Raw genomic sequence first — 16,150 nt, forward strand, 5'->3', positions numbered from 1 at the left:
GTTACTTTTGATTTTGACCCTCCCCCTTTGTTCAGGGACACATTATTGCATTTCTGTTAGTCACATGTCTGTGGAACTTGTTCAGTTTATGTCTCAATTGTTGAATCTTGTTATGTTCATACAAACATTTACACATGTTAAGTTTGCTGAAAATAAACGCAGTTGACAGTGAGAGGATGTTTTTTTGTTTGTTGCTGAGTTTATGTATATATGGACGGACAGACAGACAGCAGGACGAAAGACAGTGGAGACGGCGTAACTCAGCGAACTGACATCTTTATTCACAGATTCAGAGCCTGAAGTGACATCAGTCGTGACATCACAGTCCTGACATCATCGATATGACATCACAGATATGACATCAAAGTCAATGCGATGGTTACAGCTGTCAAACAACAAGCAGCTAGCGTCCGCTAGCTAACATGCTAACATGGTTTTGTATCTAGTGTCTGCTAACATGCTAACATGGTTTGGTAGCTAGCGTCCGCTAACATGCTAACATTGTTTTGTATCTAGTGTCTGCTAACATGCTAACATGGTTTGGTAGCTAGCGTCCGCTAACATGCTAACATGGTTTTGTATCTAGTGTCTGCTAACATGCTAACATGGTTTTGTATCTAGTGTCTGCTAACATGCTAACATGGTTTGGTAGCTAGCGTCCGCTAACATGCTAACATGGTTTGGTAGCTAGCGTCCGCTAACATGCTAACATGGTTTGGTAGCTAGCGTCCGCTAACATGCTAACATGGTTTGGTAGCTAGCGTCCGCTAACATGCTAACATATTATTTTAAAAAATATATAAAACTTTCAAAGGTGTTGAAAGCGTATAAAATGTACAAGTCATTGAGATGAGTCAGTGGTTCCAGCTGAGTAGAAACAAACAGAACACGTGTCTATAATAACTCTGATATATCAAATCAACTATATAGAAATAATCCACCAACACGTTCACACAGGTGTAATGTTCAGAAACTACGGTGATGTCAGACAGAACTAGTGATGTGATTGGGCGATGGAACGTACAGGGCATCATTTGGGCTACTGTAATTGGCTGGCAGCTAAGGTCCTTATCCAATCAGGTTGTTGTGGGGCGGAGATCAGCAGAGTTCTGTCTTCTTGGGTTGTTGTTGTTTTGTTCTCTTTCCCACCTTTGTTTCTCTACCAGTTTTCTTGGCCCCTGAGGAAGAGAACAGAACATTTATTAACAGCATCAAAAGACACAAGGAGTGAGGGAGGGAGAGAGAAGGGGAGGAGGGGAGAGGGGAGAGGGGAGGAGAGAAGAGGGGAGGAGAGAGGAGAGGAGGAGAGAGGTAGAGAAGGAGAGAAAGAATAAAAGAGAGACCAATGACAGAAAGAGAAGGACAGAAGAGATGCTTCGTGGTGCTCTAATCAGTTTGTGTGGGACTAGGAGACTAGGAGACTAGGAGACTGGGAGACTAGGAGACTAGGGGCCTAGGAGACTAGAAGACTAGGGGACTAGGAGACTAGGGGACTGGGAGACTAGGAGACTAGGGGACTAGGAGACTGGGAGACGGTATCAGTAGCAGTGGACTGGGACTAGGGGACGGTATCAGTAGCAGTGGACTAGGAGACGGTATCAGTCCCCAGCTGTTCCCAAACTCCACGGCACAGGTTCTCTTGACAATCCTGTAGCATTCTTGAGGGGCCTTGGTATTTCTGATACTGACTTCCTCTCCTGGGTGCTCGTACCTTGGCTGAGTCATAGTTACGGTATGTCTGCCTGAGCGTGAGGTCTGTGCTGCCCGGCTCAACCCGGCTCATGTACGCTCTGTTGCCGGTTACGGGTGGCTACCCGAAGACAGAGGGCGGCCAGGCTCGGTGGGTAAGCCCCACCGCTTGCCTCTCTTCCCTGGGTCGCTCGTCTTTTCAGTTCACTGCAACGAGCTGCAACAAACACTCATCAAACACTTATCTCAATCTCTTCATTAAAAGACTTAATCATGGACACTCTTACTGACAGTTGAGGCTGATGTATTGTTGTCTCTACCGGTGCTGGGTGCCGGCCGGTTACCGTCTTACCGCCTTAACCGAGTGAGGCTTGTTGTGACAACAGTACCCCCAAGTGGCCAATCTGGGTACGTCACTGATCACTGAGCCCTGGTACCCAGAGTGGGCCGGGCTTTAGGCAAACCATGGCACAATACAGTTTCTTCAACCCTGAGTTCCGCAGTGTTCACGGGTTTCCAAACGTGTCTCCTGCATGTGAGTTCAATGAAAAGGGTCCCTTCTCCATGTTCAGACTCACAGTTGTCAAGAGTGGTGGTTATTTTTCCAATTCCAATCTCTCCCAGTCCACAAAGTGGTGTCCCGCCCCTTCAGAGTCATGGGAGGCTCGCTGTCTGCTCTGACCAATGGCGGGCATGCGCAGTGTCACCCTGGATCATACGAATAGTAGCCTCAGCAGGGTCCCCAACAGCCAGATGTTCCGGGTTTTCAGGGGAAATGGAGAGAGAGCCTATGACGTGACTTCTGCTTTTGTACATTAACAAGGCATCACTCCAAGGTGACACTCATTTACTAGATTGGTTGAACAGTTATTTTTCTTCTCGTCAAAACCAGTATGTAGGGGACCTAGTTTCTGGCTTTTCTTTTTTATGCCTGCTAAGTTAGGTGATGTGATGTCGGGGTACAGGCTACAACTTGTTGTTCGTCCATCCACACTTCTGCAGCGTCATCAGGCCGACTATTCCCGAGGCTTCAGCGCCTGTTTTGAGGGAGGAAATATCCTCCCGTCTCCAGAAGCAGGCAATCCGTTGAAGATCCAAGATGGCTGGTGCAGCCGATATTTCCTGGTTCCGAAAAGGGAGAGGACTTTACGTCCCATTCTAGACCTATGTGCCCTCAGCAAGCACCTCAGAGTCTACAAACTCAAAATGCTCACAAGCCGCCTCCGGAGTCGTCGAGGGAGCAAGGAATGTAACACACATCCATTCTACTGTCCCGTATTCAGTCTCTAGTCTTCCAAAGAAACCAGAAAAGTTACCTGTCTGACTCCACATCAGCGCATTCTGTTTCTAGGTCCTGAGCTAGACTCACTTGCGTATCATGCTTTTCTATCCCCACAGAGAGTGTCAGAGTTCCGGCTCTGCTCAGCCAAACTTTGGTTATGTCACAAAGGGTGTTGTTGCCAGTGCCTACGCCTTACTTCTACCAGGGACAATGGCTTCTGTGATGTAAGTTGTTCCCCTTGGGCTATTGTTCATGTGGCCCTTCCAGCGCTGAGTGCTAACCACTCACCTGGATGCATTTCGCAGCCTAAGCCGGTCACTTTGGGTGTCAGGTCTATGGGCCATGCACCAGTGCTGGGACCCTCTGCTATTGTCAGGGGGCTCCCATGGACTCAGTTGTATCCCACAAGGTGATCACAACAGACACATTCCCCTGAGGGTGGGGTGCGCTGTAAGAAAGGCAACCGATTCTGGGGGTATCGACATTGGTGTGGATCGCACTGCATATCAATTACCCAGAGATCCTACCGGTATATCTGACACTAAGGCACTTTCCCCTGAGGGTGGGGTGCGCTGTAAGAAAGATTCTGGGGGTATCGACATTGGTGTGGATCGCATATCAATTACCCAGAGATCCTACCGGTATATCTGACACTAAGGAGCTTTCCCCTGCTTTGGTCGGGCCAGTGGTGGCGTGCATCAACGGGGACGGGGAGGGACTACCTCCTCAACTTGGATCGCTCCCTATTGCTGGGAGCAGTGTGCACATGCTTTCACTTCGGGAAACACATGTCCCCGGTTGACTCAATTTGGGTGCAGATTAGCCTCCACTCTCAGGGGTGGTGTTCTCCCAGATAAGGGAAATCTTCAGCAGGGCCGACATAGATCTTTACACATCGCGAGAAAACTTGCATTGTCGTCTGTTTTTCCTCGATGAGGGAGTTGAGCGCTTCACTGGCCTCGGATCCTCCTTTACACATTTCCTCCCGTGAAGCTGATTCAGCCGTCGTTGGAGAGGGTGCGCCTCAGGGGCTTGCTGTTGACTCTTGTGGCTCCCCATTGGTCCAAGCAACCTTGATTTGTGGAGATCATTCACCTGTTGTGGTGGGGTCCAGTGGCAACTCCCACTACGCAGGGATCGATTATCCCATGGATAGGTTATCCCAGGTACACCGGCAGGTTTGGCAGGTTGTCTGTCATGTCTGCGTCGTGATTTGTTGGGAGAGTTGTCTGGCATGTCTGCCTCGTGATTTGTTGGGAGAGTTGTCTGGCATGTCTGCCTCGTGATTTGTTGGGAGAGTTGTCTATCATGTCTGCCTCGTGATTTGTTGGGAGAGTTGTCTGGCATGTCTGCCTCGTGATTTGTTGGGAGAGTTGTCTGGCATGTCTGCCTCGTGATTTGTTGGGAGAGTTGTCTGCCTCGTGATTTGTTGGGAGAGTTGTCTGTCATGTCTGCCTCGTGATTTGTTGGGAGAGTTGTCTGCCTCGTGATTTGTTGGGAGAGTTGTCTGTCATGTCTGCCTCGTGATTTGTTGGGAGAGTTGTCTGTCATGTCTGCCTCGTGATTTGTTGGGAGAGTTGTCTGTCATGAAGAGGACCCACCCTGTTGTTTTCCCTTTGTGGTCATTTGAAACCAGATCCTAGTCACTGCTGGATCGGCGTTTTCAAGACTAGAAAATAGCCACTAGAGAAGTGTGTGTCTCTTTATACCTGTGTGTGTGTACCTACTCTTCAAACACATCCTCCGTATCCATCCTCCTGTAGTACTTGGCCAGTTTGACTGACAGGATGATGCTGGGAACCAGGAACACACAGCAACCACCCAGACCGAACCAGAACGTGTTCTATAACACAGAGATATATAACATTAACTCAGACCGAACCAGAACAACACACACAGAGAGAGAGAAATATAACTTTAACTCAGACCAAACCAGAACAACACACACAGAGACATAACCTCACACACACACACCGACACACATAGCACATACCAACACACACACCGACACACAGCACACACCGACACACAGCACATACCGACACACACACACCGACACATACACATACACAAACACACACAGCACATACTGACACACAGCACATACCGACAAACACACAGCACATACCGACACACACACACAGCACATACTGACACACAGCACATACCGACAAACACACACAGCACATACCGACACACAGCACATACCGACACACACACAGCACATACTGACACACAGCACATACCGACAAACACACACAGCACATACTGACACACAGCACATACTGACACACAGCACATACCAACACACACACACACAGCACATACCGACACACACACACAGCACATACCGACAAACACACACAGCACATACCAACACACACACACAGCACATACCGACACACAGCACATACCGACACACAGCACATACCGACACACAGCACATACCGACAAACACACACAGCACATACCGGCAAACACACACAGCACATACTGACACACAGCACATACCGACAAACACACACAGCACATACTGACACACAGCACATACCGACACACAGCACATACCGACAAACACACACAGCACATACCGACAAACACACACAGCACATACTGACACACAGCACATACCGACAAACACACACAGCACACACCGACACACAGCACATACCGACAAACACACACAGCACATACTGACACACAGCACATACTGACACACAGCACATACCGACAAACACACACAGCACATACCGACACACAGCACATACCGACACACACACACATACACACACAAACACCGACACACACACAGACAGCACACACAAACAGCACACACTGACACACACCGACAGCTCCTGTGTATCTTACCACTGAGTCGACTATGAAGCTGCAGGCAATGATCTCCATGGAGTCAATGAGGTTACTGATGGGCTTACACTGAGACACCTCCCCTGTCAGCTAGGACACATTACATTATGGAAGAGAGGTTACTGATGGGCTGACACTGAGACATCTCCCCTGTCAGCTTGGACACATTACATTATGGAGGTTACTGATGGGCTGACACTGAGACACCTCCCCTGTCAGCTAGGACACATTACATTATGGAGGTTACTGATGGGCTGACACTGAGACACCTCCCCTGTCAGCTAGGACACATCACATTATGGAGGAGAGGTTACTGATGGGCTGACACTGAGACACCTCCCCTGTCAGCTAGGACACATTACATTATGGAGGAGAGGTTACTGATGGGCTGCCACTGAGACAACTCCCCTGTCAGCTAGGACACATCACATTATGGAGGAGAGGTTACTGATGGGCTGCCACTGAGACACCTCCCCTGTCAGCTAGGACACATTACATTATGGAGGTTACTGATGGGCTGCCACTGAGACAACTCCCCTGTCAGCTAGGACACATTACATTATGGAGGAGAGGTTACTGATGGGCTGCCATTGAGACACCTCCCCTGTCAGCTAGGACACATTACATTATGGAGGTTACTGATGGGCTGCCACTGAGACACCTCCCCTGTCAGCTAGGACACATTACATTATGGAGGAGAGGTTAGGACTGGAGGGACTGGAGGAGAGGTTAGGACTGGAGGGACTGGAGGAGAGGTTAGGACTGGAGGGACTGGAGGAGAGGTTAGGACTGGAGGGACTGGAGGAGAGGTTAGGACTGGAGGGACTGGAGGAGAGGTTAGGACTGGAGGGACTGGAGGAGAGGTTAGGACTGGAGGGACTGGAGGAGAGGTTAGGACTTGAGGGACTGGAGGAGAGGTTAGGACTGGAGGGACTGGAGGAGAGGTACAAATCTAGCTAAACAGAACAATAGTGTACAGAATAATATTAGAGATAATGATTTATTTCAGCTTTTATTTCTTTCATCACATTCCCAGTGGGTCAGAAGTTTACATAAACTCAATTAGTATTTGGTAGCATTGCCTTTAAATTGTTTAATTTGGGTCAAATGTTTGTAGGCCTCCTTGCTCAAACACACCTTTTCAGTTCTGCCCACAGATGTTCTATTCTCTCTGCTATTATTCTGACATTTCACATTCTTAAAATAAAGTGGTGATCCTATAACACCTAAACCAGGGAATTTTTACTAAGATTAAATGTCAGGAATTTAAATGTGTATATATATATATATATATATATATACACACTAGCATTCAAAAGTTTGGGGTCACTTAGAAACATCCTTGTTTTTGAAAGAAAACCACATTTCTTTGTCCATTAAATAACATTAAATTGATCAGAAATCCAGTGTAGACATTGTTAATGTTGTAAATGACTATTGTTGCTGGAAACGGCTGATTTTTTATGGAATATCTACATAGGAGTACAGAGGCCCATTATCAGCAACCATCACTCCTGTGTTCCACTGCCGGCCTTCTAGTGACCCCGAACTTCAGAACGGCAGTATATAACTCTAACTTGATAACTTACAGAGTTTTTGACCCAGTCTGTGTACTGTCTGAAGTATCCAACCAGGCTCTGCATGTACACATCTCTCTCCTGTAGGACAACGAGAGGTTGTTTAGAGTGTCTGTCTGTCTGTCTGTAGTGCGTTTACCTGTTTTACCACGCGTGAAGCGTTGTGTGTGTGTGTGTGTGTCTGTCTGTCTGTCTGTCCGTAGTGAAGCATTGTGTGTGTCTGTCTGTCCGACCGTCCGTCCGTCCGTAGTGTGTTTACCTGTTTAACCACGCGTGAAGCGTTGTGTGTGATGAGGTACTCTGCTTCGTCGATGGCACTAAGGACGTTAGTGACCTTCACCTGAGAGAGAGAGAGACAGGTGAGTTAGGGTGTGTGTGTGTGTGTGTGTGTGTGTGTGTGTGTGTGTGTGTGTGTGTGTGTGTGTGTGTGTCCTCACAGGTAGTTCCTTAGCTGTCCTCTGCAGTAGCCGGATGCTCTGGCTGAGGGTACTCTGGAAGAGAGGAGGAGGCCATGTTTCAGATGGGTCTAGTTACTGAAGAGGGCCATTTTTCAGATAGGTCTAGTTACTGAAGAGGGCCACGTTTCAGATAGGTCTAGTTACTGAATAGGGCCATGTTTCAGATAGATCTAGTTACTGAATCTGGCCACGTTTCAGATAGGTCTAGTTACTGAAGAGGGCCATGTTTCAGATAGGTCTAGTTACTGAAGAGGGCCATGTTTCAGATAGGTCTAGTTACTGAAGAGGGCCATGTTTCAGATGGGTCTAGTTACTGAAGAGGGCCATGTTTCAGATAGGTCTAGTTACTGAATAGGGCCATGTTTCAGATAGGTCTAGTTACTGAAGAGGGCCATGTTTCAGATAGGTCTAGTTACTGAAGAGGGCCATGTTTCAGATAGGTCTAGTTACTGAAGAGGGCCATGTTTCAGATAGGTCTAGTTACTGAAGAGGGCCATGTTTCAGATAGGTCTAGTTACTGAAGAGGGCCATGTTTCAGATAGGTCTAGTTACTGAAGAGGGCCATGTTTCAGATAGGTCTAGTTACTGAAGAGGGCCATGTTCCAGATAGGTCTAGTTACTGAAGAGGGCCATGTTTCAGATAGGTCTAGTTACTGAAGAGGGCCATGTTTCAGATAGGTCTAGTTACTGAAGAGGGCCATGTTTCAGATCGGTCTAGTTACTGAAGAGGGCCATGTTTCAGATAGGTCTAGTTACTGAAGAGGGCCATGTTTCAGATAGGTCTAGTTACTGAAGAGGGCCATGTTTCAGATAGGTCTAGTTACTGAAGAGGGCCATGTTTCAGATAGGTCTAGTTACTGAAGAGGGCCATGTTCCAGATAGGTCTAGTTACTGAATAGGGCCATGTTTCAGATAGGTCTAGTTACTGAAGAGGGCCATGTTTCAGATAGGTCTAGTTACTGAAGAGGGCCATGTTCCAGATAGGTCTAGTTACTGAAGAGGGCCATGTTTCAGATAGGTCTAGTTACTGAAGAGGGCCATGTTCCAGATAGGTCTAGTTACTGAAGAGGGCCATGTTTCAGATAGGTCTAGTTACTGAAGAGGGCCATGTTTCAGATAGGTCTAGTTACTGAAGAGGGCCATGTTCCAGATAGGTCTAGTTACTGAAGAGGGCCATGTTCCAGATAGGTCTAGTTACTGAATAGATCTGGGTTGCTAACTTGATTCTTCTTACATGTACTCCTAAAGAAGCATTGGGTTGGTGAAAACATGAGAGAGTTCCCTTCCACCATGTGTGTCCACCAGTCTAACCCATTCATCCACCAGTCTAACCCTAACCCATTCATCCACCAGTCTAACCCTAACCCATTCATTCACCAGTCTAACCCTAACCCATTCATCCACCAGTCTAACCCTAACCCATTCATTCACCAGTCTAACCCTAACCCATTCATCCACCAGTCTAACCCATTCATTCACCAGTCTAACCCTAACCCAGTCATCCACCAGTCTAACCCTAACCCATTCATCCACCAGTCTAACCCATTCATCCAACAGTCTAACCCATTCATCCACCAGTCTAACCCTAACCCATTCATCCACCAGTCTAATCCATTCATTCACCAGTCTAACCCTAACCCATTCATCCACCAGTCTAACCCATTCATCCACCAGTCTAACCCTAACCCATTCATCCACCAGTCTAACCCTAACCCATTCATCCACCAGTCTAACCCTAACCCATTCATTCACCAGTCTAACCCTAACCCATTCATCCACCAGTCTAACCCTAACCCATTCATTCACCAGTCTAACCCTAACCCATTCATCCACCAGTCTAACCCATTCATTCACCAGTCTAACCCTAACCCATTCATCCACCAGTCTAACCCATTCATCCACCAGTCTAACCCTAACCCATTCATCCACCAGTCTAACCCTAACCCATTCATTCACCAGTCTAACCCTAACCCATTCATCCACCAGTCTAACCCATTCATTCACCAGTCTAACCCTAACCCATTCATTCACCAGTCTAACCCTAACCCATTCATCCACCAGTCTAACCCTAACCCATTCATTCACCAGTCTAACCCTAACCCATTAATTCACCAGTCTAACCCTAACCCATTCATCCACCAGTCTAATCCATTCATTCACCAGTCTAACCCTAACCCATTCATCCACCAGTCTAACCCATTCATTCACCAGTCTAACCCTAACCCATTCATTCACCAGTCTAACCCTAACCCATTCATCCACCAGTCTAACCCTAACCCATTCATTCACCAGTCTAACCCTAACCCATTCATCCACCAGTCTAATCCATTCATTCACCAGTCTAACCCTAACCCATTCATCCACCAGTCTAACCCTAACCCATTCATTCACCAGTCTAACCCTAACCCATTCATCCACCAGTCTAATCCATTCATTCACCAGTCTAACCCTAACCCATTCATTCACCAGTCTAACCCTAACCCATTCATTCACCAGTCTAACCCTAACCCATTCATTCACCAGTCTCAGTGCTATTCATTTTAAATCCATTGATCATTACTGTATCATGTAATAACCAATAATAACACAAACAACATTTATTTTCTCTCACACAAATACACAACGCTGTTCAGAACAACAACATCACAACACACACCGAGTATCACGTTATCACAACACAAATACACAACGCTGTTCAGAACAACAACATCACAACACACACCGAGTATCACGTTATCACAACACAAATACACAACACTGTTCAGAACAACAACATCACAACACACACCGAGTATCACAGCGTATTACAACACAAATACACAACACTGTTCAGAACAACAACATCATTGAATGAGTAGGTGTGTCCAAACCTGGTACTGTATATACACACATACAGAACGTATACCCCTTGACTGTATATACACACACACAGAACGTATACCCCTTGACTGTATATACACACACACAGAACGTATACCCCTTGACTGTATATACACACACACAGAAAGTATACCCCTTGACTTATTTCACATTTAGTTGTCTTACAATTTAAATTCAAAATGGATTAAATAGCTGTTTTATTCTCACCCATCGATACACAAAACCCCATAATGACAGCTGTGAGTCTTTCTGGGTAAGTCTCTAAGAGTGATGACAGCTGGGAGTCTTTCTGGGTAAGTCTCTAAGGTTGATGACAGCTGTGAGTCTTTCTGGGTAAGTCTCTAAGAGGGATGACAGCTGTGAGTCTTTCTGGGTAAGTCTCTAAGAGTGATGACAGCTGGGAGTCTTTCTGGGTAAGTCTCTAAGAGCTGTGAGTCTTTCTGGGTGAGTCTCTAAGAGTGATTACAGCTGTGATTCCTTCTTTTCCCTCTGTCAGGCTTCCTTCTTTTCCCTCTGTCAGGGTTCCTTCTTTTCCCTCTGTACAGGCTTCCTTCTTTTCCCTCTGTCAGGCTTCCTTCTTTTCCCTCTGTCAGGCTTCCTTCTTTTCCCTCTGTCAGGCTTCCTTCTTTTCCCTCTGTCAGGCTTCCTTCTTTTCCCTCTGTCAGGCTTCCTTCTTTTTCCCTCTGTCAGGCTTCCTTCTTTTCCCTCTGTCAGGCTTCCTTCTTTTCCCTCTGTCAGGCTTCCTTCTTTTCCCTCTGTCAGGCTTCCTTCTTTTTCCCTCTGTCAGGCTTCCTTCTTTTTCCCTCTGTCAGGGTTCCTTCTTTTCCCTCTATCAGGCTTCCTTCTTTTCCCTCTGTCAGGCTTCCTTCTTTTCCCTCTGACAGGCTTCCTTCTTTTCCCTCTGTCAATTAGTGTTGTGGAGTAATTGCAAATGGTGTTGATCCATCCTCAGTTTTTTCCTATGACAGCCACTAAACTCTGTAACTGTTTTAAAGTCTAAATTGGCCTCATGGTGAAATCTCAGAGGTTTCCTTCCTCTCCGGCAACTGAGTTAGGAAGGACACCTGTATCTTTGTAGTGACTGGGTGTATTGATACACCATCCAAAGGGTAATTAATAACTTCCCCATGCTCAAATGGATATTCAACGTCTGCTTTCTGTTTTACCAATAGGAGCCCTTCTTTGCGAGGCATTGGAAAACCTCCCTGGTCTTTGTGGTTGAATCTGTGTTATAAATTCACTGCTGGACTGAGGAACCTAATGTTGTGTTGTTGCTACACAAACAGTAATAATGACACTGGAAACAGAGACACCGTTTACATGACTTTATCCTTCAAACTAAACTTCAAGCACAGAACATTCATGAGTAGGCGCAGTACTCAATTGGTATCAATGCTCTGAGTAGGTTCCTCAGTATCAATGCTCTGGGTAGGTTCCTCAGTATCAACATAAAGTAGTTCCCAGTATACATGCTATATAATGGTATCAATGCTCTAGGTAGGTTCCTCAGTATCAACATAAAGTAGTACCCAGTATACATGCTATATAATGGTATCAATGCTCTAGGTAGGTTCATCAGTATCAATGCTCTGGGTAGGTTCCTCAGTATCAACATAAAGTAGTTCCCAGGATACATGCTAAATAATGGTATCAATGCTCTGGGTAGGTTCCTCAGTATCAACATAAAGTAGTTCCCCGTATACATGCTAAATAATGGTATCAATGCTCTAGGTAGGTTCATCAGTATCAATGCTCTGGGTAGGTTCCTCAGTATCAACATAAAGTAGTTCCCAGGATACATGCTAAATAATGGTATCAATGCTCTGGGTAGGTTCCTCTGTATCAACATAAAGTAGTTCCCCGTATACATGCTAAATAATGGTATCAATGCTCTGGGTAGGTTCCTCAGTATCAACATAAAGTAGTTCCCAGTATACATGCTATATAATGGTATCAATGCTCTAGGTAGGTTCATCAGTATCAATGCTCTGGGTAGGTTCCTCAGTATCAACATAAAGTAGTTCCCAGGATACATGCTAAATAATGGTATCAATGCTCTGGGTAGGTTCCTCAGTATCAACATAAAGTAGTTCCCCGTATACATGCTAAATAATGGTATCAATGCTCTGGGTAGGTTCCTCAGTATCAACATAAAGTAGTTCCCAGTATACATGCTATATAATGGTATCAATGCTCTAGGTAGGTTCCTCAGTATCAACATAAAGTAGTACCCAGTATACATGCTATATAATGGTATCAATGCTCTAGGTAGGTTCCTCAGTATCAACATAAAGTAGTACCCAGTATACATGCTATATAATGGTATCAATGCTCTAGGTAGGTTCCTCAGTATCAACTTAAAGTAGTACCCAGTATACATGCTATATATCACATTATATCATACACCTTTCAGATACACTACATGACCAACAGTATGTGGACACCTGCTTGTCCAACATCTCATTCCAAAATCATGGACATTAATATAGAGTTGTTCCCCCTTTTGCTGCTATAACAGCCTCCACTCTTCTGGGAAGGCTTTCCACTAGATGTCGGTACATTGCTGCTATAACAGCCTCTACTCTTCTGGGAAGGCTTTCCACTAGATGTTGGAACATTGCTGCAGGGACTTGCTTCCATTCAGCCACAAGAGTGTTAGTGAGGTCGGGCGCTGATATTGGGCGATTAGGCCTGGCTCACAGTCGGCGTTCCAATTCATCCCAAATTCGCTCGATAGGGTTGAGGTCAGGGCTCTGTGCAGGCCAGTCAAGTTCTTCCACACCGATCTCGGCAAACCATTTCTGTATGGACCTCGCATTGTGCACTGGAGCGTTGTCATGCTGAAACAGGAAAGGGCCTTCCCCAAACTGTTGCCACAAAGTTGGAAGCACAGAATTGTCTAGAATGTCATTGTATGCTGTAGCGTTAAGATTTCCCTTCACTGGAACTAAGGGGCCCGAACCATGAAAACAGCCCCAGACCATTATTCCTCCTCCACCAAACTTTACAGTTGGCACTATGCATTGGGGCAGGTATCGTTCTCAATGTATCCGCCAAACCCAGATTCGTCCGTCAAACTGCCAGATGTTGAAGCGTGATTCATCACTCCAGAGAACGTATTTCCAGAGTCCAATGGTGGTGAACTTTACACCACTCCAGACGGCACTTGGCATTGCACATGGTGATCTTAGGCTTGTGTGCGGCTGCTCAGCCATGGAAACACATTTCATGAAGCTCCCGACGAACAGTTGTTGTGCTGACGTTGCCTCCAGTGGCAGTGTGGATCTCGGTAGTGAGCGTTGCAACCGAGGACAGATGATTTTTACATGTTGTTCCGTTCTGTGAGCTTGTGTGGCCTACCACTTTGCGGCTTAGGCGTTGTTGCTCCTAGACGTTTCCCCTTCACAATAATAAACATTCTACTGACAGTTTTGTCTATGCATGGTTGTGTGCGCAATTTTATACACCTGTCAGCAACGGGTTGAAATAGCCAAATCCACTAGTTTGACGGGGTGTCCACATACTTTTGTATATATAGTGTAATTGTATGTGTGGGGTACAGAGATGAGGTAGTCATTCAAAAACCATGTTAAACACTATTATTGTACACAGGGTCTAATCAACCTAAAACGTGACTTGTTCAGCACAGTTTTCCTCTTGAACTTATTAAGGCCATAACAACAAAGGGGTTGAATACTGACTGACTCAAGACCTTTCAGCTTTTCATTTTTAATTACTTTTGTAAACATTTAGAAAAAACAACAACATTATTCCACTTCGATATTATGGGATATTGTGTATAGGCCACTGATACAAAATCTAAATGTAATCCATTTTAAATTCAGGCTGTAACACAACAACAAAGTCAAGGGGTGTGAATAGTTTCTGAAGCTCTGTGTAGAAATATACACAAACACAGACACCAAGCTTACCCGCGCTCGGACAAATTTCTGGGCCACCATTTATATGTGAATATTAGTGAGAAAGAAAGACAAAAAGAGAAACCGAGAGAGAGAACAGCAGGAACGTAGAGAGGGAACAGCAGGAACGTAGAGAGGGAAACAGCAGGAACGTAGAGAGGGAAAAAGAGAGAGAGAGAGAGAGAGGGAGAGAGAGGGAGAGAGAGAGAGAGAGAGGGAGAGAGAGAGCGGGAGAGAGAGAGAGAGAGAGAGAGAGAGAGAGAGAGAGAGAGAGAGAGAACAGCAGGAACGTAGAGAGGGAAAGAGAGAGAGAGAACAGCAGGAACGTAGAGAGAGAGAGAGAGAGAGAGAGAGAGTGAGAAGAGAACAGCAGGAACGTAGAGAGGGAAAGAGAGAGAGAGAGAGAGAGAACAGCAGGAACGTAGAGAGAGAGAGAGAGAGAGAGAACAGCAGGAACGTAGAGAGAGAGAGAGAGAGAGAGAGAACAGCAGGAACGTAGAGAGAACAGCAGGAACGTAGAGAGAGAGAGAGAGAGAGAGAGAGAGAGAGAGAGAGAGAGAGAGAGAGAGAGAGAGAGAGAGAGAGAGAGAGAGAGAGAGAGAGAGAGAGAGAGAGAGAGACAGAGACAGAGACGGAGACGGAGACAGAGACAGAGACAGAGACAGAGACAGAGACAGAGACAGAGACAGAGACAGAGACAGAGACAGAGACAGAGACAGAGACAGAGACAGAGACAGAGACAGAGACAGAGACAGAGACAGAGACAGAGACAGAGACAGAGACAGAGACAGAGACAGAGACAGAGACAGAGACAGAGACAGAGACAGAGACAGAGAGAGAGAGAGAGAACAGCAGGAACATTGGGGAAGAACAGAAATCAGTCAAGCTGTCTCTTACCACGTCTTTGGGAGAAAGACTGTTTACGTGAGTGTGTGAGTATGTGTGTATGTGAGTACACGTGTGTGTGTGTGTGTGTGAGTTTGTGTGTGTGTGAGTGTGTGTGTATGTGAGTACACGTGTGTGAGTGTGTGTGTGAGTTTGTGTGAGTGTGTATATGTGAGTACGTGTGTGTGTGTATGTGAGTGTGCGTCGGGGTGTGTGGGTTTACCATAGCCTGCTCCATAGGGACGACCTGTTCTCTGTGGATCTGTCGTATGCTGCTGGCATGACCCTTCAAAGCATTCTCTAGAGCTCCCCGCGGCTACACACAAACACACAGGACGTAGCATTTAGCCTCACCATATCCATATTAACACACAGGACGTAGCATTTAGCATTTAGCCTCACCATATCCATATTAACACACAGCATTAGCATTTAGCCTCACCGTATCAATATTCACACACAGCATTAGCATTTAGCCTCACCATCTCAATATTCACACACAGCATTAGCATTTAGCCTCACCATATCCATATTAACACACAAGACGTAGCATTAGCATTTAGCCTCACCATCTCAATATTCACACACAGC

The 16,150-nt window shown here is 46.0% G+C and overlaps 1 protein-coding gene across 3 annotated transcripts in view; it reads right to left on the reverse strand.

The window, feature by feature from the left end:
* Nucleotides 1-260: 260 nt before the first annotated feature.
* LOC116352823 (prominin-1-A) overlaps nt 261-16,150 on the reverse strand; it is a 54,104-nt gene continuing 38,214 nt past the window's right edge. Inside the window, exons 20-27 of one of the 3 annotated variants that reach the window (XM_031821509.1) lie at nt 15,783-15,875; nt 14,687-14,704; nt 7,854-7,907; nt 7,676-7,756; nt 7,429-7,497; nt 5,840-5,929; nt 4,699-4,814; nt 261-1,178 (exon numbers count right to left, since the gene is read on the reverse strand). In XM_031821509.1, coding sequence (XP_031677369.1) covers nt 1,160-1,178; nt 4,699-4,814; nt 5,840-5,929; nt 7,429-7,497; nt 7,676-7,756; nt 7,854-7,907; nt 14,687-14,704; nt 15,783-15,875 — 540 coding nt within the window. In that variant the 3' untranslated portion in view covers nt 261-1,159. Of the gene's footprint in view, nt 1,179-4,698; nt 4,815-5,839; nt 5,930-5,957; nt 6,513-7,428; nt 7,498-7,675; nt 7,757-7,853; nt 7,908-14,686; nt 14,705-15,782; nt 15,876-16,150 lie in introns of those variants that run through there. The other 2 variants (XM_031821510.1, XM_031821511.1) reach the window with 2 other exon arrangements.

This window comes from Oncorhynchus kisutch, unplaced genomic scaffold, assembly GCF_002021735.2.
Source record: "Oncorhynchus kisutch isolate 150728-3 unplaced genomic scaffold, Okis_V2 scaffold3982, whole genome shotgun sequence".
NCBI classification, from domain to species: domain Eukaryota; kingdom Metazoa; phylum Chordata; class Actinopteri; order Salmoniformes; family Salmonidae; genus Oncorhynchus; species Oncorhynchus kisutch.